Here is a 23,804-nt window from a genome sequence, read left to right as displayed (position 1 = left end):
GAACAGCCCCGCTTTGAATGTCCGCCACCCCAAGGCAAAATCGCCATTGGTCATTTTGGCCTTGAACCTCAGTGGAGGCGAGGGCATCGTATCCTCGGGTGGAATCTTGTACCCTCGCTGGTGGCGAGCTTGGGGGGGGTGGGGTTGTGGGAGGGGCATGTAACTAGGCAGGATGGTGACATACTGAAAACCCCGCTGTCTCCCTGCCTCCACCTGAATTAGTTTCTGGACAGGAAGGCCCATGGCTGAACTTAAGGGCCTCACCTTGACTTGCTGCTGTTAACCCAGCTGCCGGCGGGCCTGTCACCATGTGGCGTGCATGGTGGCTAAAACTGTGTGGCCAGCCTGGTGGAGTGTGGGGGGTGGGGGGGGGGGGGGGCGGCGGGGAGGACACTTGCGCTCAGTGCCTGATCGAGGGGCTGAACATCGGGAAGGGCCTGGCCCTCTGAGAGTCACCCAGCTGCCCGTGCTGCTGAACCCCCTGCACCCCTCTCCCCGTTACCCCCTACCCCGCGAAACCACCGCCCTCCCCCCACACCACTATCCTGTGTCCTGGGTCGCTCTGGCTTCCCGGGATTCCAGGGGCTTGTCTTTCTGGCAGCAGCCACTGCCCTCCCCAGTGGCGCTGCTGAGCACAAGCGCTCCTGGCCTCTGACTGGCAGGCGGCTCTCACCAGCGGGACTTACCCCAGCCCACCCGGGGTCCTGATTCCAAGGGAAGGCCTGCAGGCGGCCTCGCCACTGCCTGATCGGATTGCGGTTCAACGGGCCTTCCCGAGAAGAGGCAGCATGGGTCTCTCGCCGGCTCTCCAGCCAGCAAGCGAGACTGCCCCAACACCTCAACAGGATTCCACTCCCAATCTCTTGCTGTAACCTCAGCCGGCTCTTGGCCCCTGGAGGAACAGCCAGGACCCTGAGCTCTGCAAATCTGTAGCCAAATCTCCCCACTTCTCCGTTAGGCTCCTTAAATCGGTAGAGAAAGAATTTGTAGGGCTACATGGAAAAGGCAAGGGGGAATGGGGCTGGATGAATTGCTGTTGGAGAGGGCTGGCACAGACATGACAGGCCGAATGGCCTCCTTCTGGAGCGTACCCATGGCATGATTCTATGATTCTAGTTAACATGCCATCCAATAACTAAAATTCCTTTTTTAAAATGTGGTACTTCAGATATAGACTCACTGAGGCCAGGTCTAAAGAATTAACTGTCACGCTTCAATAAGTCGCACCCCTGATTCTACATCCCTGTACGATGTGTTGCAATCACCTCCTTACCCACAATCTCACCTGCCAGTCGCTCCGTGATGTCTTGCATTGCCCGGCCGCTGGCGAACTGCACTCTGCTGGCGAAAGGTTGAAGCAGCAGCAAGTTGTCTTTACAGGGACAGCAAATCGATATCAATCAGTGAGGCAGGAAACATGTATGAGATTACTGATCAATACAGGAAAATTAGCAAACTCAATCGGATCGCCCCACCCCACTAGTAAGATATCATATACCGCAGTATTATCATGGTCACAGCAGGTTGAAATCTCTTAACACTGCATCTTTGTACGGCATCAGTTAAATATATAGTCCAGGACTTTACTGCCCCTCCCGCCCAGTGGGATATTCCGGTCCCGCTGAACTGATTGGAGATTTAAGTGGCTCGCCCCATCTGCTGCGGGGTGGGGGAGACACACCGTGGCAGGGCCATAAAATCCTGACCATAAAATACTCTTTGATCGGACTCCCTGCTCAGCTATTTACCCTTTACGCCTACATTTGTCAAGAACAGGTGGAAAACCTGAGGCTCGATCCCTCACTGATATTTTGCCTGCTTCACTTTTATTTTAAAGTCTTATGGGCTCACCTCCTGCCGTTCTTGTCCCATCGAGGTTCAGAGCTGACCTAACAGTAATGCAGATTGAATGGATTTCATTTGTTGGAGAGAATGTTAATCCAATCGGTCCTAGGACTTGTATTGTTAATGTTGCCTTAAAGGTGTTTTGGGATTGTTGCATCCTGGCTCACGTTAGGAATGTAGGAGCAGGAGCGGGCCATTCAGCCTATTGAGACTGCTTCAACATTCAAACCGAATGGAGGTTCAAATAGCTGGTCATCAACTCCAAGCCATTTTTCTCTACTATCCCCATATCTCTTGATGTCATTAGCGGCCAGAAATCTACTGATCTGTGTCTTGAACATGCTCAGTGATTGAGATTCCACGGCCCTCTAGGGTAGAGAATTTCACTCTCTGAGCGAAGAAATTCCTCCTCATCTCAGTCTTAACTGGCCTGCCCCCTTATCCTGAGACCCTGGCTGGGATTTTCCGGTCCCACCGGTCACGGGGTCAAAAGTTCCTGCCCGAAGTCAATGGGCCTTTGGCTGGTCCGTCAGATTTTCTGCCCCACCTACGACAATCCCCAGTGTGGGCAGGACTGGAAATTCCTGGCCTCTGTAAGAGCAGTAATCTACAATCTTTGTTGAAAAATGTAACCAGACAGGACAGACACAAGTCAGTCATACGATGAGTAAAGGATCCAAACTACACAACTTCCAGCCTCGGTTTTCAGCTTAATTTACACACACACAAACCCACCTGCCCAAATACACACACACACACACACGCACCCACACACACAAATACACACACACTTACATTTTGCAATAAATGTTCAATGAGAACCCATGTGTCTGTACCATGGGTCTAAAATATTAAGCATTTTACATAATGTATGGAGGACCTGCTAGATGCATAAACTGATCTGATGATAGTTTACACTTGGAGCAGCAGCTTTGTAGTCGAATCATAATGGTCCTCTTAATTTTGTTTTGGAATTGCACACGTCTTTTCAGGTGGATTCATGAGTTTCCACACTACGATGACATAAACTAATGGTACATATGTTAACGGCAGCCTGAGGCCTACCTATATGATCAATCAGCGTATCGAGGACATGCACAGCTGCATTGTAAATGCCCGTGTTCTTTGAATTCAAGTTGTCGGTAACAAAAGTGACTGTCGAGTATAGGACCCGGTGCAAGTCATCCTTCAGCACTGGGATCATGGTTGCCATTGACTGCAGTGCAAACTGGTTCACCTTTTTATTGGAGTCTTGGAGCCTTGGGCTGAAGGCATCAAATATCTGAAATATTAAGACAGCAAAAGGCTGGGAATCAGAGAACACAGGACACTTTCCCCATGGCCATACATTATAGAGTAATATATTCCAAGTAACAATTATTATATTAAATGGTAGTGCCACCTTTATCCTGAACAATGTCCTATGTGGTACCTTATTATATTCAATAAGGTGCCATGCCTGAGATCATTACACAAGATTATGCCTCATGAGGCAGGGGCAGCATATGAAAATGGATTGAAATTTGGTTAATGCACAGAAAACAGAGAATGGGAATAGATAGTAATAAATAATTTTCAGTGTCAAATGGTTAAATTAATGGAGTGTCACAAGGTTCAGTGTTTTGGCCTCAGCTGCTAACAGCCTAAATCAACGGCTTAGATAATGGGACTGAGTGTAATATATCCAAGTTTGCTGATGTTACAGAGCTAGGCGGAAAGATAAGCTATGAAGGAGATGCAATGATTTTGCAAAGAAATAGAGACAAGTTAAGCAATTGGTTGAGAAAGTGGCAGATGAAGTATAATGTGGGGAAGTGTGAAATTATCCATTTTGTTAGGATGAATTGAAAAGCAGAATAATTTTTTAAATGGTGAGAGACTGGAAAATGTAGGTACTTGAAGGGATCTGCGTGTCCTTGTCCATGAATCACAGTAAGTTAACATGCAGGTACAGAAAGCAATTAGGAAAGCAAATGAATCATTAGCCTTTATTGCAAGGGATTTGCAGTTTAAGAGTAAGGAAGTCTTGCTGCAATTGTACAGAGCTTTGGTGAGACTGCACCTGGAGTACTACATACAGTTTCAATGTCCTTACCTGAAGAAGGATATACTTGTCTTAAAGGGGATGAAATGAAGGCTCATTAGATTGAATCCTGGGATGAGGAGGTTATCCTTATAGGAGAGATTAAATAGGATAGGCTTGGAGTCTCAAAGAATGAGAGCTGATCCCATTGAAATGAATAAAACTCTTAGAGGTACAAACAAAAAACTGCGGATGCTGGAAATCCAAAACAAAAACAGAATTACCTGGAAAAACTCAGCAGGTCTGGCAGCATGGGTCATGAGGACTCGAAACGTCAAGTCTTTTCTTCTCCGCCAATGCTGCCAAAACCCTTAGAGGGCTTGACAGGGTAGAAGCTGTTTCCCTGGCCAGCGAAGCTAGGACAAGGAATCATAGTCACAGGGCAAAGGGTCGGTCGAGGGTCAGAGATGAGGAGGAAGGTTCTTCACTCAGAGGGTTGTGAATCTTTGGAATTCTCTAGCCTTGAGGGTTGTGGACAATCAGTCAATCAGTATATTCAAGGCTGAGATCCACAGATTGCTGGGTGCTAAGGGAATGAAGTCACATGGGTATAGGGTGAGAAATTGGGGTAAAGGTAGTCCTGACCTTATTGAACAGCAGAGCAGACTCAAGGGGCTGTATGGCCTACCTCTGCTCCTATCTCTCATGTTCTTATTCCCCTTATGCTCTTTTATTCTTATTTTCTCTGAAGCACATCAGTGAGCTGGTCGTGTGCTTTGATGGTTATTGGCACCTCTTCAACTTCCCAGGGTGGAAGTTGCCTTTTGTTGACTAGGCCAGTATCCTAACCACGACACGACCATGCCTCAGGCTAATTTATATTGCGCACTCTCTGCCGGGGGGGGGGGGGGGGGGGGGGGGGGGGGGGGGGGGGGGGGGGGGGGGGGTTGGAGGATGGACTGGATCAGCTGAATGAGATAGATTTTTAATATGTCTCTGCCCCACCTGGCAGGAACCGTGTGGGAATGGGGGACAGTTAAAGTGGAGCAAGAGACGTAACCAATGTCTTTCCCACATGATCTGCAACTCCAAAGCTGCTGGGGACAGCAGCCTGGGCCCCAGGGAGAGGCCTGGCCAGCCAAGGTCATTTAAAACATCGGCCTTTTTGCTTTGCAGGAGGAGGGGGAGTAGAAGGGCTCCTCCAGGCCCCACAATGAAACCTTGGGCCTGACCTGTCCCAGGGTTGGGGGGTTAAAGTGGGGTTGGGGGGGAGGCGATTCCTCTTCACTGTCTTCCCCACCATGTACCAGAGACTGTCCCCCCCAAGTGCCAGTGGTTTCCTGCTGCCTGACCTTAAACAGTCGGCAGCAATTTCCCATCGGCATTCGGGTTGTTTAAGTCGGCAGACGGCATGTTAATGAGCCGCAGCCATCAAAGACGCGTCAGGCCTTTCCTGCTTTCAGAGCCGGGAGGGACACAGCCACCGGTGTTACTGGCCGGAAGTTAAAATCGAGCCCTGAGATTCTATGCTTAATCAGACCTCAGGGTTCCATTTGGGCGAAGCAATTGGGCAGAAAGATGACTGAATCCAAATTTCTACCCCCCAAAAAAGCTTTCTCCTTGTTTTATGCTTTCTCATGTCCTTACGCTTAGACCTTACATTTACAACGTTGGAGGTGACGAATCCTGGATTGGTCTCACAATGCTGCAGCAGCAGTGAAATGCCCTGCATCCTCTCCTGGAACTCTTTAGCAGACAACAACTTGTTCAGCTGCTTCACCTGCTCCGCTGCTTCCATGCTGCGTATGATCGGTCGGTGGGTCATCAGCCTCTGCTCTCGGGGTGTGTCCAATTCCCCCCTAACAAAGAGAAAGTACAATATACTACTACATGTTTCACACGATGCTACAAATTAAGGCAAGTTCTCCAACCCTGTTCTTCAGCCACCCTGAATAATAACGTGCATTTAGATAGCGCCTTTAATTTGGTAAAACGTTCCAAGGCTTTTCAAAGAGCACCATAAGACAAACATTGATAACAAGCCACATGAAGAGATATTAAGGCAGTTGACCAAAAGCTTAATCAAAGAGACAGGTTTTTAAAGAGCATCTTAAAGGACGAGAGAAAAGGCAGAGAGGTTTAGGGCCGGGGAGGGAATCCTGGAACTTGGGGCCAAGGCAGTTGAAGGCACAGCTGCCAATGGTGGAACGAAAGCAAGTTGGGGGTGAGCAAGAGGCCAGAATTGAAAGAATGCAGAGTTCCTAGAGGAGGTTGTGGGCTGAGGGTAGGGGAGAGGAGGGATTTGAACACAAGCATCACAATTATAAATTTAATAGACTGAAAGCCAACATGAATCATGGAGAACATGAAGAGAATTTGGTGTGCATTAGGATAGGACAGCCAAAGAACACATTTTTGGGAATTCAGGCCCAGAGGTTGGCCAGTCGCACAGGGTATTCTCATGGGTTATAAATAGGATATGCTGTGGAACTCAACGATCACTGCATTCATTGGTTAAAGCTCCATGCTTGAATCATTAAGTCATACTATATTCTTTGTAACTGCACCCCGTTCGAACGTACCCACAGCAGTCCGTTATTATTCAGTGAATAACATGGGGCTGACTTTCCTGCCATTAAAGTGGCGAGAGAAGTAATGGAAATTTGGACTAGCAAGCACAGTATATGTGCATGTATTGAGGTGTAAGGGGGAAATGTGCTTCTGTAATTGTTGATATAATTTAGGATGGGACGGGAGTGCATGTCTGGATTCCTGGCAATTCATGGCATGGGGAAGGGGTGGGATACATATGGTGCTGATTTTCAACTTAGTCCAATAGGCATTACGAATTGCTCACCCATTAACGGAACTGCCCTATTCTCATTTCCCTCAAAGGGCAAGCTGTCATTTATTCTTTCTTTATGGAGGGACCAAACCCGGACCACTCTGATCTTTCAATCCAATGGGGATAACTATGACTGTGTCAGCCAATTACAACACTCCCAAATTTTATTTCCGTTGACTTCAATATAAATACGAATTTGGAGAGCTGTAAAACAGGCTGCTGATTCACTATTGCCTGTTTTAAACTATCGCACAAAGTCAAAATTAGCTCCATTGGAAATGGAAAGTGGACAATTTCTATGGCAGGCAGACAATCCACAAGGTCAATTTTACACCCACATGGCAAGTTAAAGACCTTGTCCTCTGTCAGTTGGGTCACATTGTTACACTCTTATCTATGCTTCAGAAGATTGTAATTTCAGGCCCCAATCCTGAACTTGTGCACATTATCTAGGCTGCGACTCTAGTTCAGTCATTAGAGGTTGCTGCATGACTAGAAGTGCTATTCTTTTTGAAGAGATATTAAACTGGAGCCTTGTCTGCTGTATAACATGAGTTTATTAAAAACAAAGATCTGAATCTGCAGTTGTTACAACTGGTCTCTGTGATTACAGTAAGAGAAGAGAGCAGGAAAGCAGTCCAACAATGCCACAATTGGGGTTTGGAGTAACAAAGCCATATTTAGAACAACAGGAATGTAAAGATAGTAAATATCATTTTAATACAGCAAGATATTTGGTCAAACTGAAATTTTAATTCACCTTCCAGTGTTGGATTTATTTTCCTGACAGTTTGAGGAGCTGTTGACCCTTGAGCTTCTAACCTTCAGCAAGTAAGGATCTGAAGAAGCATCTCCAAGCCCCTGGATAACAGGGGGAAAAAATACGTTCATTAAATATTCAACACTTCACCACTTTTCATTTACCAATTTAAAACCTGTCTGCCCAAGTTTGAAAGCTGGCCCTTACTGATTATATAGCTGACCAAACTTGGACTATTGCTGGCTTTCAAATTGGCTTAACATTCATACCTAATGCTGCTGATTCAAGGGAAAAAAAAATCATAGAAGCATGTTCAGAATTATCCTCGGAGTTTAGCAGGATTGGCATCCACTTCACATTGAGGTGTACGGGTGGTCCAAGGCAATCTTGACCATCACGAAGGTTTTGTTGCCATTCCTTTGCTGGGTCACAAGATAAGAACCAGGAGCAGGAGCAGCAGTAGGCAATTCAGACCCTCGAGCCTGCCCCGTCATTCAATACGATCATGGCTGATCTCATTTCGGCCTCAACTCCAATTTCCCGCCCTCTCCCCATAACCTTTCAACCCGTTCCTAATTAAAAATCTGCCTATCTCCTCCTTAAATTTATTCAGCGTCCCAACATCCACTGCACTCTGAGGTAGTGAATTCCACAGATTCACGACCTTTTGAGAAAAGTAATTCCTCCTCATCTCTGATTTAAATCTACCAACAGTTGTTGCTGCAGTCAGGCTGTAATGGTGAAGCTTACAATGAATTGTGAATTCAATAATAAAGAATCATAGGATCAAATAGAATTGTTTTGTATGATTTGACTGAACACTAATCCCAGATTGTATAACAAAGCTACACCACCCCCTTTTCCTTTCTGCCTATCCTTCCAAAACACTGAGTACCCTTGGATATTCAACTCCCAAACCTGTTCTCCCTGTAACCAGGCCTCAGTAATCGCCACCAAATCATACCTATTTATCTCTATTTGTGCTGTTAACTCATTAGTTTCATTCCAAATGCTACGCACATTCAGATACAAAGCCTTTAAGTTTTCCCTATTGCCAATTTTCCCTGGGTCGCTGGATAATCTTTTTGGTTAATCATTGGGCCAGCATTTATTGCCCATCCCTAGTTGTCCTTGAGAGGGTGGTGGTGAGCTGCCTTCTTGAACCATTGCAGTCCATATGGTGTAGGCACACCCACGGTGCTGTTAGGAAGGGAGTTCCAGGATTTTGACCCAGCGACAATGAAGGAACGGTGATATATTTCCAAGTCAGGGAGGTGAGTGACTTGGAGGGGAACTTCCAGGTGGTGGTGTCCCCATATATCTGCTGTCCCCATATATCTGCTGTCCTTGTCTTTCTAGATGGTAGTGTCATGGGTTTGGAAGGTGCTGTTAAAGGAGCCATGGTGAATTCCTGCAGTGCATCCTGTAGATGGTATTCTCTGCTGCTACTGTGCGTCGGTGATGGAGGGAGCGAATGTTTGTGGATGTGGTGCCAATCAAGTGGCTGATTTGTCCTGGACAGTGTCAAGCTTCTTGAGTGTTGTGGGAGCTGCACTCATCCAGGCAAGTGGAGAGTATTCCATCAAACTCCTGACTTGCGCCTTGTAGATGGTGGACAGGCTTTGGGGAGTCAGGAGGTGAGTTACTTGTCGCAAATTCCTAATCTCTGGCCTGCTCTTGTAGCCACAGTATTTATATGGCTAGTCCAGTTCAGTTTCTGATCAACGGTAACCCCCCAGGATGTTGATAGTGGGGGATTCAGTGATGGTAATGCCATTGAACATCAAGAGGTGATGGTTGGATTCTCTGTTGTTGGAGACGGTCATTGTCTGACGCTTGTGTGGTGCGAATGTTACTTGCCACTTGTTAGCCCAAGCCTGAATATTGTCCAGGTCTTGCTGCATTTGGACATAGACTAGTATCTGAGGAGTCACGAATGGTGAACATGGTGCAATAATCAGCGAACATCCCCATTTCTGACCTTATGATGGAAGGAAGGTCAGTGATGAAGCAGCTGAAGATGGCTGGGCTGAGGACACTACCCTGAGGAACTCCTGCAGTGTAGTGTCCTCAGCCCAACCATCTTGGGTTACTATCGCAGGAAATTTGGCGTCGGGATTTCTCTGTGGGCAGCAAGAAAATTTCTGCAGGAGGAGGAAAAATTCAAGAGAGAAAATTAAGCCGACTGCTCATCCTGATAGCTCAAGACAAGGATAGTAGATCCTAGGAGCAGATCCCCACTCCTCTTTCTATCATAGATTGCTACATGTCAGGGAGAGACCTAATGAGGAAATACCTTGTTCACTAATTCCACGCAGCAAGTTGGCAATCTCATCAATAATGGGAATGCACAGATCAGATAGCAGATAGTCTTATGAGGGAAGATTGGACAGGCTAGGCTCGTATCCGCTAGAGTTTAGAAGAGTAAGAGATGTTTTGATTGAAACATATATTCTGAGAGATCTTGGCAGGGTGGATGTGGAAAGAATGTTTCCTCTTGTGGAAGAATCTAGAACTAGGGGGTCACTGTTTAAGATTACCGGGTCGCCCATTTAAAATGGAGATGAGGTGAAATTTTTTTCTCTCAGAGGGTCATGAGTATTTGGAACTCTCTTCATGAAAAGGCAGTGGAAGCAGAGCCTTTGAATATTTTTGAGGAGGAGGTGGATAGATTCTAGGTAAGCAAAGGGGTGAGAGGTTATCAGGGGTAGATGGGGTGCATATTTGAGATTTCTATCAATATTAATTGGTGGAGCAGGCTCAAGGGGCCAAATGACTTACTCCTGCTTCTTGTTCATATGCATGTATCAATTAGAAAGCGAACAATCAGAGGTTCCATCACCCAGGCTTCTGTCAGGCTCCTAAAAAAGTCTCATCTAGAATAGCATTGAAGGGGACAAGGGAGTAAGCCATATGCCTGGCCTCTCGCTGTGGATGATATTTTCATTGCTGTAAAACAACGAACAATTATTTATTCTGATAAAAACAGAAAAACTGCGGATGCTGGAAATCCAAAACAAAAACAAAAACAGAATTACCTGGAAAAACTCAGCAGGTCTGGCAGCATCGGCGGAGAAGAAAAGAGTTGACGTTTCGAGTCCTCATGACCCTTCGACAGAACTTGAGTTCGAGTCCAAGAAAGAGTTGAAATATAAGCTGGTTTAAGGTGTGTGTGTGGGGGGCGGAGAGAGAGAGAGAGAGAGAGAGAGAGGTGGAGTGGGGGTGTGGTTGTAGGGACAAACAAGCAGTGATAGAGGCAGATCATCAAAAGATGTCAACAACAATAGTACAAAAGAACACATAGGTGTTAAAGGTAAAGTTGGTGATGTTATCTAAACGAATGTGCTAATTAAGAATGGATGGTAGGGCACTCAAGGTATAGCTCTAGTGGGGGTGGGGAGAGCATAAAAGATGTAATAAATAAATAAATAAAATTTTTTTTTTTCTTTTTCTCTTTTTATAATGGAAATAGGTGGGAAAAGGAAAATCTATATAATTTATTGGAAAAAAAAGAAAAGGAAGGGGGAAACAGAAAGGGGGTGGGGATGGGGGAGGGAGCTCACTATCTAAAGTTGTCGAATTCAATATTCAGTCCGGATGGCTGTAAAGTGCCTAGTCGGAAGATGAGGTGTTGCTCCTCCAGTTTGCGTTGGGCCAACGTGAAGCCCAACGCAAACTGGAGGAACAACACCTCATCTTCCGACTAGGCACTTTACAGCCATCCGGACTGAATATTGAATTCAACAACTTTAGGTCGTGAGCTCCCTCCCCCATCCCCACCCCCTTTCTGTTACCCCTTCCTTTTTTTTTCAATAAATTATATAGAATTTCCTTTTCCCACCTATTTCCATTATAAAAAGAGAAAAAGAAAAAAAATATATATTTATTTATTTATTTTTTTACATCTTTTATGCTCTCCCCACCCCCACTAGAGCTATACCTTGAGTGCCCTACCATCCATTCTTAATTAGCACATTCGTTTAGATAATATCACCAACTTTAACTTTAACACCTATGTGTTCTTTTGTACTATTGTTGTTGACATCTTTTGATGATCTGCTTCTATCACTGCTTGTTTGTCCCTACAACCACACCCCCACTCCACCTCTCTCTCTCTCTCTCCGCCCCCCACACACACACCTTAAACCAGCTTATATTTCAACTCTTTCTTGGACTCGAACTCAAGTTCTGTCGAAGGGTCAAGAGGACTCGAAACGTCAATTATTTATTCTGATTGTAAACTGACCATTTGTCTGGACGCTGTCTGGTATTTAACTAATTCTCAAGATGTGGGGTAAGACCTGTGGTTATTGACCATCCTTGGCTATTCTAAATGGTGATGGCAGTTTACTAGGCCACTCATGAGGGAAGTTATAACTTAACCATGTTGATGTGGTACTGGACTAACCCACAGGACAGACTCGCTAAGCACAACAGACTTGCTTCCTTCAAAGAACATGAGTGAACCAGCTAGGCTTGTAACAACAATCAGGCACCTTCATGGCCACTTTTACTGACAGCAGATCTTTTATTTTCAGAGGGGAAGTATCAGGGCAGCATTTGACTGAGTGTGACATCAAGAGGAGTCAATGGGAATCGGGACCGAAAACTCTCCACATGTTGGAAACATACCTAGCACAAAGGAAGATGGTTGTGGTTGCTGGAGGTCAATCATCTCAGCTCCAGTACATCACTGCAGGAGTTCCTCAGGGTAGTGTCCTCGGCCCAACCATCTTCAGCTGTTTCATCAATGACCTTCCTTCCATCATAAGGTCAGAAGTGGGGATGTTCACTGATGATTGCACAATGTTCAGCACCCATTCCTCAGAGACTGAATTAGTCCATGTCCAAATGCAGCAAGATATGGATAATATTCAGACTTGGGCTGATAAGGGACAAGTAACATGCACGCCACACAAGTGCCAGGCAATGGCCACCTCCGGAAAGAAAGAATCCAACCATCACCCCTTGACTTCAATGGCATTACCATCACTGAGTCCACAACTATCTAGACCCTGGGAGTTACCATTAACCAGAAACTGAACTGGACCAGTCACATAAATACTGTGGCTACAGGAGTAGGTCAGAGGCCAGGAATTCTGCAGCAAGTGATGCACCTCCTGACTCCTGAAGGCCTGTCTACTATCCTCAAGGCACAAGTCAAGAGTGTGATGGAATACTTCCCACTTGCCTGGATGAGTGCAGCTCCAATGAAGCTCAAGAAGCTGAACACTTTCCAGGACAAAGTAGCCCACTTGATTGGCACCCCATTCAGCATCTTAAACATTCACTCCCTCCACCATCGACACACAGTAGCAGCAGTGTGTACATCTACAAGATGCATTGCAGGAATTCACCAAATCTCCTTTGACAGCACCTTCTAAACCTCTCCCACCTAGAAGAACAATGGCAGCAGATGCAATGGGAACACCACAATCTGCAAGTTTCACTCACCATCCTGACTTGGAAACATATCGCCATTCCTTCACTGTCGCTGGGTCAAAATTTTGGAAATCCTTTCTTAACAGCACTGTGGGAGTACCTACGTCAGAAGAACTGCAGCGGTTCAAGAAGGAGGCTCACCACCACCTTCTCAAGGGCAGTTAGGAATGGGCAATAAATGCCGGCCTTGTGAGTGATGCCCATGTCCAGTGAATGCATTAAGAAACATTTTAAAAACCATTAAGTCCAGGCCTCTAAATTACTGATCTGAAATATTAGCACTGCACTCCCATATCTTCACTGTTTAAGGCATTGACCATCCCAGGGGCCGTTTATTAAGGCAGTGACCTGCACAAGGACGGTCAATAAGAAGCTGATGTTAAAGCTTATGTTAACCTCAAAAAACTAGTGGCGGAATTTTATGGCCCTGTTGTGGGGCGGGGAGGGGGGGACGTGGAGAGTAAAATGCAGCGAAATGTTCATTGACCTCGGCAGGGCTGGAAAATCCCACCAGCAGGAGGGGCCGTAAAATTCTACCCTAAGAGTTATTTATGAGTGTGACATATTGTTAATGGGATCATAAGCTTCAATGTCATATCCTTTTTATCCTAATCTGCTATTTCCTGAGATACCATTTTAAGGAGATCTTAAGGTGTCACCTCAGACGATGGGCATATTTCATGTTACCGAACTTTAATCCTGATAGCAAATACCACAGTGAAAGTGAAGCTCAGAGTTACTGGATCAAATCCAACAGGAGGAGACTCACCCTCTTTTTAATGGCTGTGATGACATGGTGCAGATCCTGAGACAGAAGTGAGCGTTCCATGTATCTCTCAAACTCCGGGTGGGATACCAAAATGTTCAGCGCCTTCCGACCATAAAATCTATCAGACAATGGAAAATGGACTTGACTTTTGCACCCATTGGCTTTCACATATGTTCCCTCTAGGCCGCATGACCACACACCAAATTGAAGGATCCCATGGAGGCCACACACAAGGCAACCTCTTCAAGTTACCATGCCTGCATGGCCCCGTAAAACAGCTTAAAGGTCCTGTGCACTTAAACAAATCACCCCTGCACTGCAAAAGAAAAACAGTGTACACATTGAATATTGCTGTAAAAAGAGGTTTTTTTTGTCAAAGCTTTTCATCTTGTACTCATCAGGAGGAAGAAAATAGCAATGTCAGGGGAAACAACATCTTTATACTGTATGAGAAGAGAGTGCTGATTGGTTGGCAAGTGGACTCTGATTGGTAAGAGGCATTGCCATGGAGAATACACCAGTAGATGGTGACTGACAGTTAACTGCTAAGTATTGTTTAAAATTTAACCAAGCAGCTTGACTCTGATTGGTCAAGACAATGTTCTGGGGAATGAACCAGAAAATGGCAATCTCTTATTGTGTTTAGCTGAAACAGGCGCAATGTGTGTACATGTTCCTTCTGTCAGCAAGGAACAGGGCCCTGTGTATTAATATGTGAAGCTTCCAGTACATGCAGATGCACCAGACTGCGAACCTGACTGACAATTTTAGTTTGGTTGCCTGTGTAATTCTTTGCACATTGAGGGTTATTGAGCAAATGTTGTCCAATCACGGATTCACACCTAATGTTAGACATTGTGTTTTGAGTTTTGCAAGCACGGGCTGGTTGGGTACGTTGTGTACCTTGCCTGTTGTGAACAGAGGAAAGGGGCATGCTGCTTGATATTATCCACCAGTCTTTGGGACTTACAACCTACGTACTTGGCATCAGACTGGCACTGAAATTTATACACTGCATTACTCGTTTGTGTGATTGGTAGAACGTCTTTTTGACTTGACCAAATCAGTACTCTCTTCTCATACAGTATAAAGATGTTGTTTCCCCTGATATTGGTATTTTCTTGTGAATTGTCCTGATGAGTGGAAGATGAAAAGCTTCAACAGAAAAATCTCTTTTTTCAGCAACATTCAAGTTCTGTACTATCAAAGTGTACATTGTGTGGCGCTTCTACAAAGCTAATAAAATTCACAGGGTGGAATTGATTATTTAGATCAGTGGAGGTTTTGGAAAGTCTATCATCCCACAATCCGACTGGACTTCCCACTTTTGTTGCTGCTGGAGTTCTGAGGTTTAGATACTTACATCCGTTGCTACCACTGAGGCAGATCAGACACACTCCCAGTAACACTAACTGTACTATCTAACCCATTACTGTCACTTATACCGATGGTGTATGCCCTACAACACTATAACCTAGAAATTACTTTTGGCAATATTTGTAGACAAATGCATTGTGACATTCTTGTGCACTCAATTCAAAGTAACAGAGCACATACTGTAAATGACTCATGATCTTGTTTAAATAGCAGATGGAGAAGGATGAGGTGCATGTGTTAAGCATTTGTTCATTCGTATCACCAACATTAATTTCTAGGATTGTGTTTTACTGCTTTGCATAGACCCCTCCTGAAATTGCCCACATTCACCCTCAAAGTGGACTCTTATAAAAGAACTGGAAATGTAACCATAGTGACCTGGCTGTTTCTATCAATATTGAGATGTATTAGTTTTGTAGAAACCTTATGGAAATCTGTGAAGCAAAGAGAGAAATCAGCCCATGTAGTGTAGTCTCTTTTAGCATCTGTGTGGCTGCAATACCTTGTTCCAAGCCAAACAACCAGGATTTTATGAAGACGGATTCTACCAAGACTGATCCTCAAAGTCATTTGGAGCAATTATTTGAATCTTGAATCCTTCTTCTACCCCACAGCCACCCCAAACACTTCCCACACATACTACAATCTCATCTACTATCCCAGTTGTTCCAACATCTGCTCGCACCTTGTTTCCTGATTCCCATCCTGTGAAAATTTCACCATTGTTTGCACAATCTGGTCTGTATTGTCCTTGGTCCCGGACAGCAATCTCTCAGCTCCAAGGTGTTCGACAACACACAGCAGGTTCTCAGCGGTGCATTTCCGAACAGTGGTGTTACGGTGGCTGGATAACAAGAGACAAACAAAATAATCAATGTATTTGGCAACCTCCTCTTTAATCCTGAGAATTGAAGGGGTATTTCGACTGAAAGTGGAAAGCCCACAAGCTTCCTGAATATAGACACTGAGGCAGCGTGATATGAAGGTATTAGGAATTTAAATTAAGAAAGAATAATATTGAAGTCGGACACGATGTGGTTAATGGTGGACTTTGAGCTGACTTAAAATAAGTACTTTTGATTATTGAGAAATGTTGGTCCAAGCAATTGAAGATGCAGATGTTTGTGGATCCTCCTCCTCCAGTTCCTTGTTTAATTGTCCACCACCTTTCATGACTTGATGTGGCAGGACTGCAAAACTTAGATCTGATTTATTTGTCATGAGATCGCTTAGATGTGTCTATATGCTGCTTCCGCTGTTAATCCAGCAGGTGGTCCTGTGTTATAACTTCACCAGGGCGGGCTCTCATTCTTTGGTGTGCCTGGTGCTGCTCCTAGCATGGTCTCCTGCACTCCAGGTTTGATTCTCTGGCTTGATGATAATGATAGAGGGAGGGATATGCCAGGCCATGAGGTTACAGATTGGGGTTGAATACAGTCCTGCAGCTGGTGATGGTCCACAGCACCTCATCATTGCCCAGATTTGAATTGCTAGATCTGTTCTGAGTCTTTTTCATTTAGCACAGTAATCGTATACAACACAATGGAGGGCACCCTCTGCAGTGTGAAGATGGGATTTTATCTCAACAAACACTGTGCAGTGGCCACTCCTACCAATACTGTCATGGACAGATGCATCTGCAACAGGTAGATTGTTGAGAACAAGGTGAAGTAGGTTTTTCTTCCCTTGCTGATTCTCTCACTACCTGCCACAGGCCCAGTCTGGCAGATAGAGCTTGGCCAGTTCGGTCAATAGTGGTGCTCCCAAGTCACTCTTGGTAAAAGACATTGAAGTACCCCACCCAGAGTACATTCTGTACCCTTGCTGCCTCAGTGCTTCTTCCAAATGGTGTTCAATATGAAGGAGTACTGATTCACCAGCACATGAAGGGCTGTAGGTGGTAATCAGCAGGAGGTTTCCTTGCCCATGTCTAACTTGATTCCATGAGATTTCTTGGGGTTGGAGTCAATGTTGAGGACTCCCAAAGCAACTCCCTCCCAACTGTAAATCACTGTGCCTCCACTTCTGGTGGGTCTGTCCTGCTGGTGGGACAGGACATGCCCAGGAATGGGGAAGGTGGTGTCTGGGCCACAGTCATACATCATCTGCTACTGGACCTATTGCATAAAGAAAGGAACTAAAAATCTTGGCTTTTTTTTATGAAGACATGATGCTGCTTGGTACTGGAGAAGTTGGGGTTTGCATAACTCCCACTTCTGGTCTCTCTGGGCCCTCGAGGCAGTTAAACTGACAGGGCAAGGGCAGGGACTGCTCAATAGGTACAGTCATCATTACCTCTCTCCAGTAAGCCTCCTTCGTTCGCAGAAATTTCTTCAGCTACTTCCAAAGTTATCTTCACTCTGAGTTTCCTTCAATACCGATGTCTTTTTTTACATCAATGTCTCCATGGTTGCCGCCATGTTGTGAGACGTGCTCTTCCACCTTGGACTCTGGGTGTGGGACTTGGTTCTTAGGCAGACTGTAGACATACTCTGATATCTGCTTAACACTTGGTTATTAGTAATACATCAAAACAGGCTACAGAACAGCACGTAGCTCCTAGGTATGATTCTGACTTCTCTGAAGAGAGAGACAGACATGACTGACTGGTGTCAGTAGTACATCATCATCTACATCACACATTAGCATATCCCATCTGTTTATGCTACAAGATTGAAGGGATTTCGGAGAGAATTACAAAGAATGGGCCTTACACAGCTGAACGTCTGGCTGCCAGTGGAGGTGCAGAAAGGGAAAAGCTGCTGAAGAAACAGATTTTGGGGTGGGGATGAGTTTAATAAAAACAACTTGCATTTATGTAGCACTTTTCACTTGTCTCAAAGCAATTTACAGCCAAGGAAGCACTTTTGAAGTATAGTCACTGTTGTGATGCTGGAAATGCGGCAGCAAGCTCCCACAAACAGCGAGGTAATAATGACCAGATAATCCGGTTTTTGGTGATGTTGATTGAGGGATAAATATTAGCTATGACTGGGAACATCTCCCCTGCTCTTCTTCAAAAGAATACAATGGGACCTTTAACACCCACCCAAGCAGGCAGATTAAACGCCTCACCCAAAGGACAGCACCTCCACCAGTGCAGTGCTCTCTCAGTACTGCTGCAATGGACTTTCAGTTTTAACTTTGTGTGCTCAAGCCCTGGAGTGGGACTTGAACCTAGAACCTTGTGATTCGGAGGCGAAAGCACTATCAACTGCACCACAGCCAGGGTGACCAACCAGCTCTTATTTGAGTCCCATTTCCTAGGCTACATGATGCCAGGATGCTGTTTATCATCTAATTCGGACTTTCAAATTTCACTCATGTGCAGTACCTCCTCCCTTCATGTCTGAGTGCTCCAACAGCCCCTCCCCCCCACCCCACCCACTCTGACAGCAGCTCCCAATGCCCCCTTCCCACGCGTATGGACACCCATGGCAGGCTGTTCCTTAATTCCTTCATTTTTACCATTCGAGTTGGTCACTCTGACCATGGCTGACACACTGTAACATTTTGTATGTAGCATTGGAGGGGGTTACAAAGGGAGGGTAAAGAGAAAACTATGGAAGGGTTTAAACAGAAACTTAAATATAAAAGTTAGGATTATGAAAAAAGTCAATTCGTTGGATTTCTGGAGTGAAGAGATTGAAATACACTTAATACATCAAAGAGAGATAGGTTTTTTAAACATTCTGGCCTGTTCCTAAATGTTTGTATGTTCTATGAGGCAGACAAAGGTCCTTAACAATTAGCAGGATCCCCAACCCCAGACCTCTATTATAAATAGGGTTACTTGGCAGAGTACTAGCGAATGCAGGAATAAGAGGATAGACCAAATGAACACATGGCTGGAGAGATGGTGTAGCCGGGAGGGATTCAGATTCTTGAGGCACTGGGACCAGTTCTGGGGAAGGTGGGACCTGTACAAACCGGATGGGCTCCACCCAGGCAGAGCTGGGGCCACTGTCCTTGCGGAAGCTTTTGCTAGTTCTGTTGGGGAATATTTAAACTCGTGTGGCAGGGAGATGGGATCCCAGGAGTAGGATCAGATAGGTCAGAATCAGATCAGAAAAACGGAGGTAGAACTTTAGCTAGGGACATTGTGATAGACATGGAGTTACAGAAGAAGCAAAGTTTAAAAAGTGTCTAGCAACGGAAATTGATGGGGTTAAATTGTTTATACTTCAATGCAAGGAGCATTACAAACAAGGTAGATGATTTAAGGGCACAGGTAGACACATGGTAGCAGGATGTCATTGCTATAATGGAGATGTGGCTAAAGGAGGGACAAAACTGGCAGCTAAATATCCCTGTCTTCAGACATGATAGAGTAGGAGATAAAAAAAGGAGGGGTGGGTAGCACTAATGGTTAAAGAATCAATTCCAGTTGTGAGAAGGGATGATATACTAAATGGGTCAACAAATGAGGCTTTATGGATTGAGCTTAGAAATAAAAAAAGGGGCAGTCACACTGCTGAGTGTATACTACAGACCCTCAGATAGTGAAAGTGAGATAGAAGAACAAATATGTAGGCAAATTTCTGCTTGTCAGAACAAGAGGGCAATAATAGTAGGAGACTTCAACTATCCTAATATCAACTGTGATTCAAACACTATAAGGGGCACTGAGAGAGAAAAATTTATGCATTGTGTCCAGGAGCATTTTTTCAACCAATTAATGACAAACCCAACAAGAGGAGATGCAATTCTAGACCTAGTCTTGGGGAACAAAGAAGGGCAAGTGGGTTAAGTGACAATTGGCGACCATATCAGGGACAGTGATCACAATTCAGTTAGATTTAGCATTACCATGGAAAAGGACAGAGATTAGGCAGGAGTAAAAGTCTTGAACTGGGGGAAGGCAAATTTTGCAGTAACGAGAAGGGACTTGGCTGAGGTGGACTGGACAGCACTGCTGGAGGATAAAACAGTGGAAACACAGTGGGAAGCACTAAAAAGCGAGATTCTAATTGGACAAAGTAGACATGTCCCCTACAAAAATAAGAGTGGTACTGCCAAATCTAGACCTTCCCGGTTGTCTAGAGGAATACAGGGGAAGATTAAACAGAAAAAGAAAGCGTACAATAGACACAAAGAACTAAGCGCTGCAGATAGCCTAGACAAATATAGGAAGTGCAGGGACAAAGTAAAAAAGGAAATAAGGAAATCAAAGAGAGGGCATGATAAAAGATTAGCAAGTAAAGTTAAAGATAACCCAAATATGTTTTACCAATACATTAATGTTAAAAGGTTAGTTAAGGAAAAAGTGGGACCTATCAGAGATGAAGATGCAAACTTGTGTGTAGATGCAAAGGCTGTGGGAAGGGCTTTGAATGAATATTTTGTCTCTGTGTTGACAAATGAAAGGGAGGATGTAGATATAGTAGTCTGGGAGAAACACTGAGAGATATTGGATGGGATAGTCATAAAGAGAGAGGAAGCACTCGAAGGGTTGAAATCCTTGAAAGTTGATAAGTCACCAGGGCCAGATGGATTGTTTCCGAGGCTGTTGAAGGAAGTCAGGGAGGAGATGGCAGATGCTGAGGATGATTTTCCAATATTCACTAGATACAGGGGAGGTACTGGAGGAATGCAAATGTAGTTCCATTGTTTAAAAAAGGATCAAAGGAAATGCCAAACAATTATAGGCCAGTTAGTCTTACATCAATGATGAGCAAATTAGTAGAATCAATCCTGAGAGATAGGATTAACTGTCATGTGGAAAGGCATGGACTATTCAGGGATGGTCAGCATGGTTGTGTTAAAGGAAGGTCTTGTCTCACAAATTTGATTGAATTCTTTGAGGAAGTGACAGGAAGGGTTGATGAAGGTAGTGCAGTGGATGTTGTGTACATGGATTTTAGCAAGGCATTTGACAAGGCCCCACATGGCAGATTGGTCAGGAAAGTAAAAGCCCATGGGATTCAGGGTAATGTGGCAAACTGGATTAAAGGTTGGCTTTGTAACTGGAAACAAAGGATAATGGTCGATGGATGCCGTTGCGAATGGAAAGTTGGCTCAAGTGGTGTTCCACAGGGCTCGGTGTTGGGACCCTTGCTGTTTGTGTTATATATTAACGACTTGGACATGAATGTGGGGGGCATGATTGGGAAATTTGCAGATGACACAAATATTGGCCGAGTAATGGATAGTGTAGAGGATAGCGATTATCTCCAAAACAATGTAGATGGGTTGGTGGAGTGGGCGGTAAAGTGGCAGATGGATTTTAACATAGAGAAGTGTGAGGTCATACATTTATGGAGGTCAAACAGTTACAGGGATTACAAAATAAATGGGAATATACTAAGAGGGGTAGATGAAGTGAGAGATCTTGGCGTACAAGTACACAGGTCCCTGAAGGCAGCAGTTCAAGTAGACAAGGCTGTAAAGAAGGCATATGGAATGCTCTCCTTCATTGGCAGAGGTATGGAATAGAAAAGTAAGGATATAATGTTGGAATTGTATAAAACACTGGTGAGGCAACAACTGGAGTATTGTGCGCAGTTCTGGTCACCACATTACAGGAAGGACATAATAGCTCTGGATAGAGTGCAGAGGAGGTTTACAAGAATGTTGCCGGGAACTAGAAAAGTGTAGTTACGAGGAGAGATTGGATAGGTTGGGGTTATTTTCCTTAGAACAAAGAAGGCTGAGAGGTGACTTGATTGAGGTGTACAAAATTATGAGGGGAATAGATAGAGTGGACAGGATAAAATTGTTTCCTTTGGCGGAGAATTCTAGAACGAGGGGACATAGATTCAAGATAAGTGGCAGAAGGTGTAAGGGGTACATGAGGAAGAACTTTTTTACGCAGAGGGTAGTGGGTGTCTGGAATTTGCTGCCCAAGTTGGTGGTAGAGGTAGAAACTTTAAACTCTTTTAAAAAGTACCTGGGTCTGTACCTAAAGTGCTGTAAGCTGCAGGGCTATGGGCTGGATGCAGGAAGGTGGGATTAGAAAGGGCACCTGAGAGTCCTCGGGCTGACATGGAGAAGATGGACCGAATGGCCTCCTTATGTGCTGTAATTTTTCCATGGTTCTGTGGTTCTAAGAGCATGCAATAGCTAAGTTATCTCTGGAAGGGTGATCTCTGAGATGCATTGCCTTAGAGGGTCATCTCTGGTCTGGTCAGCTTAGATGGGGCAGAGGAGAGTCCACAAGGAAGACCTATTTCTATTCCTGATGCAAGCAAAATACTGCAGATGCTAGAAATCTGAAATTAAAAACAGAAAATGCTGGAAAAACTCAGCAGGTCTGGCAACATCTGTGGAGAGAGAAACAGAGTTAACGTTTCGAGTCCATATGACTCTTCATTTCCATTCTTGTTGGGCGAAGCAGAATGATAGTGAGGCCCGCAGGAAGGGGGGAATTCCTTTCACAAAATCACAATGAAATTAGCACAAAGAATCACTTATTGATGTGAGCATCTGAGACACTCCCGAAACCCCCTATGTTAGCGCGTTTCAAAGTGCCGCTTACATATTTGCTTACTTTAAACCGCCTGCGATGAGGGCAGTCAGCGCCCGCGATGGGCTCACATTCTCCGCCATAACGGCCAGCGCCTTGACTGCCTCCTCTCGGATGAACTCGTTGGAATCGCCCGTCTTGTGAAGCAGGATTCTAGTCACCTCGTCCACTTCCTGGTCCATGTTCCTCTTCAGCTGAGAGAACAGTTCACTGAGAGACAACATTGCAGAGCGGGCAACCTTGGAACGTAGGTTATTAACCTGGGGAAACCGAAACCTTTTATCAGCATTCGACAAAGTTTGGCCTAACTCGTTCATCAGTTTGCCAAGACCGTGCTTCTCGTAGAGTTCTTTAGAGCTACTGCAATTAAAATAACAGAGAATTTGCACATCGGTGAAGTTCATCTTACCATATCGTACCACAAGGCAACATTATGCCAAAATTAGAAGCAGGGTCCAAAAACATGTATTTGGATCCCGATCAGCATAGTCGCATGGCTCAAGTGGTGGACTGAATGGTTGAAAATCATTGGTATAACTCCAGGGGGAATCCGGCTTGACAAATCATGACCAGAAGTAGCTCCCCCGTACTGTTTTACTTAAGGAAAACTGATGAAATGGGTAGCAATTTCTTCCCCACCCATCATACTCAATAGGTGTGAGCCTAGAATAGAAAAATGTGCCTTGATCCTGAATCATAGCTACTGGAGTCAAACTAGCATTCCCATCATTGATCTTCTACACTGTATATTTCACAGCCCATCCACCACCTTAAACATCCACTCCCTTCATTGCCGGAACACAGTGGCTATACTGTGTACTATTTACAGGGTGGCCTCCAACATCTTTTCAAGGCTGCTTCAACTGCACTTCCCCAAACCTGCCATCTCCACCACCAAAGGCAGCAGGTACAATGGAACGCCAGCGCCTCCAAGTTTCCCCGAGTCACACACCATCCCAACTGAGACAAAACTCGGCATTCCTTCATCATCACTGGGACAAAATTTTGGAATTCCCTAATGAACAATATTATGGTGGCTTCTTCACCAGATGGGCTGAAGAGATTCAAGGGAAAGGCTCACCGCCACTTTTAGAGATTGGCAATAAATGTTGGCCTTGCTCCTCAGGCTAATGCAAATTTCAGGAGCAATTGTCCCCTCTTCTTCATGCAATCCAGTTCCCTGCTGACTATTGATTTCATCAATTGCAAGATAGATAGATGAGGAAGATTTTGAGACATGGCCCTGCTCATACATCTAAAGAAAGCTTACAGGCAACA

At 44.8% G+C, this 23,804-nt stretch overlaps 1 protein-coding gene across 1 annotated transcript in view; it reads right to left on the bottom strand.

Annotated features, from left to right (window-relative positions):
* The window catches only part of LOC121277699 (TOG array regulator of axonemal microtubules protein 2-like), a 47,433-nt gene that overhangs the window by 367 nt on the left and 23,262 nt on the right, over positions 1-23,804 (bottom strand). The window contains exons 6-12 of the mRNA XM_041187335.1: positions 22,551-22,786; positions 15,747-15,905; positions 13,685-13,802; positions 7,474-7,574; positions 5,529-5,727; positions 2,911-3,127; positions 1,286-1,372 (exon numbers count right to left, since the gene is read on the bottom strand). Coding sequence (XP_041043269.1) covers positions 1,286-1,372; positions 2,911-3,127; positions 5,529-5,727; positions 7,474-7,574; positions 13,685-13,802; positions 15,747-15,905; positions 22,551-22,786 — 1,117 coding nt within the window. The remainder of the gene's footprint in view (positions 1-1,285; positions 1,373-2,910; positions 3,128-5,528; positions 5,728-7,473; positions 7,575-13,684; positions 13,803-15,746; positions 15,906-22,550; positions 22,787-23,804) is intronic.

Source organism: Carcharodon carcharias, chromosome 5 (assembly GCF_017639515.1).
Source record: "Carcharodon carcharias isolate sCarCar2 chromosome 5, sCarCar2.pri, whole genome shotgun sequence".
NCBI classification, from domain to species: domain Eukaryota; kingdom Metazoa; phylum Chordata; class Chondrichthyes; order Lamniformes; family Lamnidae; genus Carcharodon; species Carcharodon carcharias.
The sequence above is the reverse complement of the archived record's forward strand: the minus strand, read 5'-3'. Positions and strand labels throughout refer to the sequence as shown.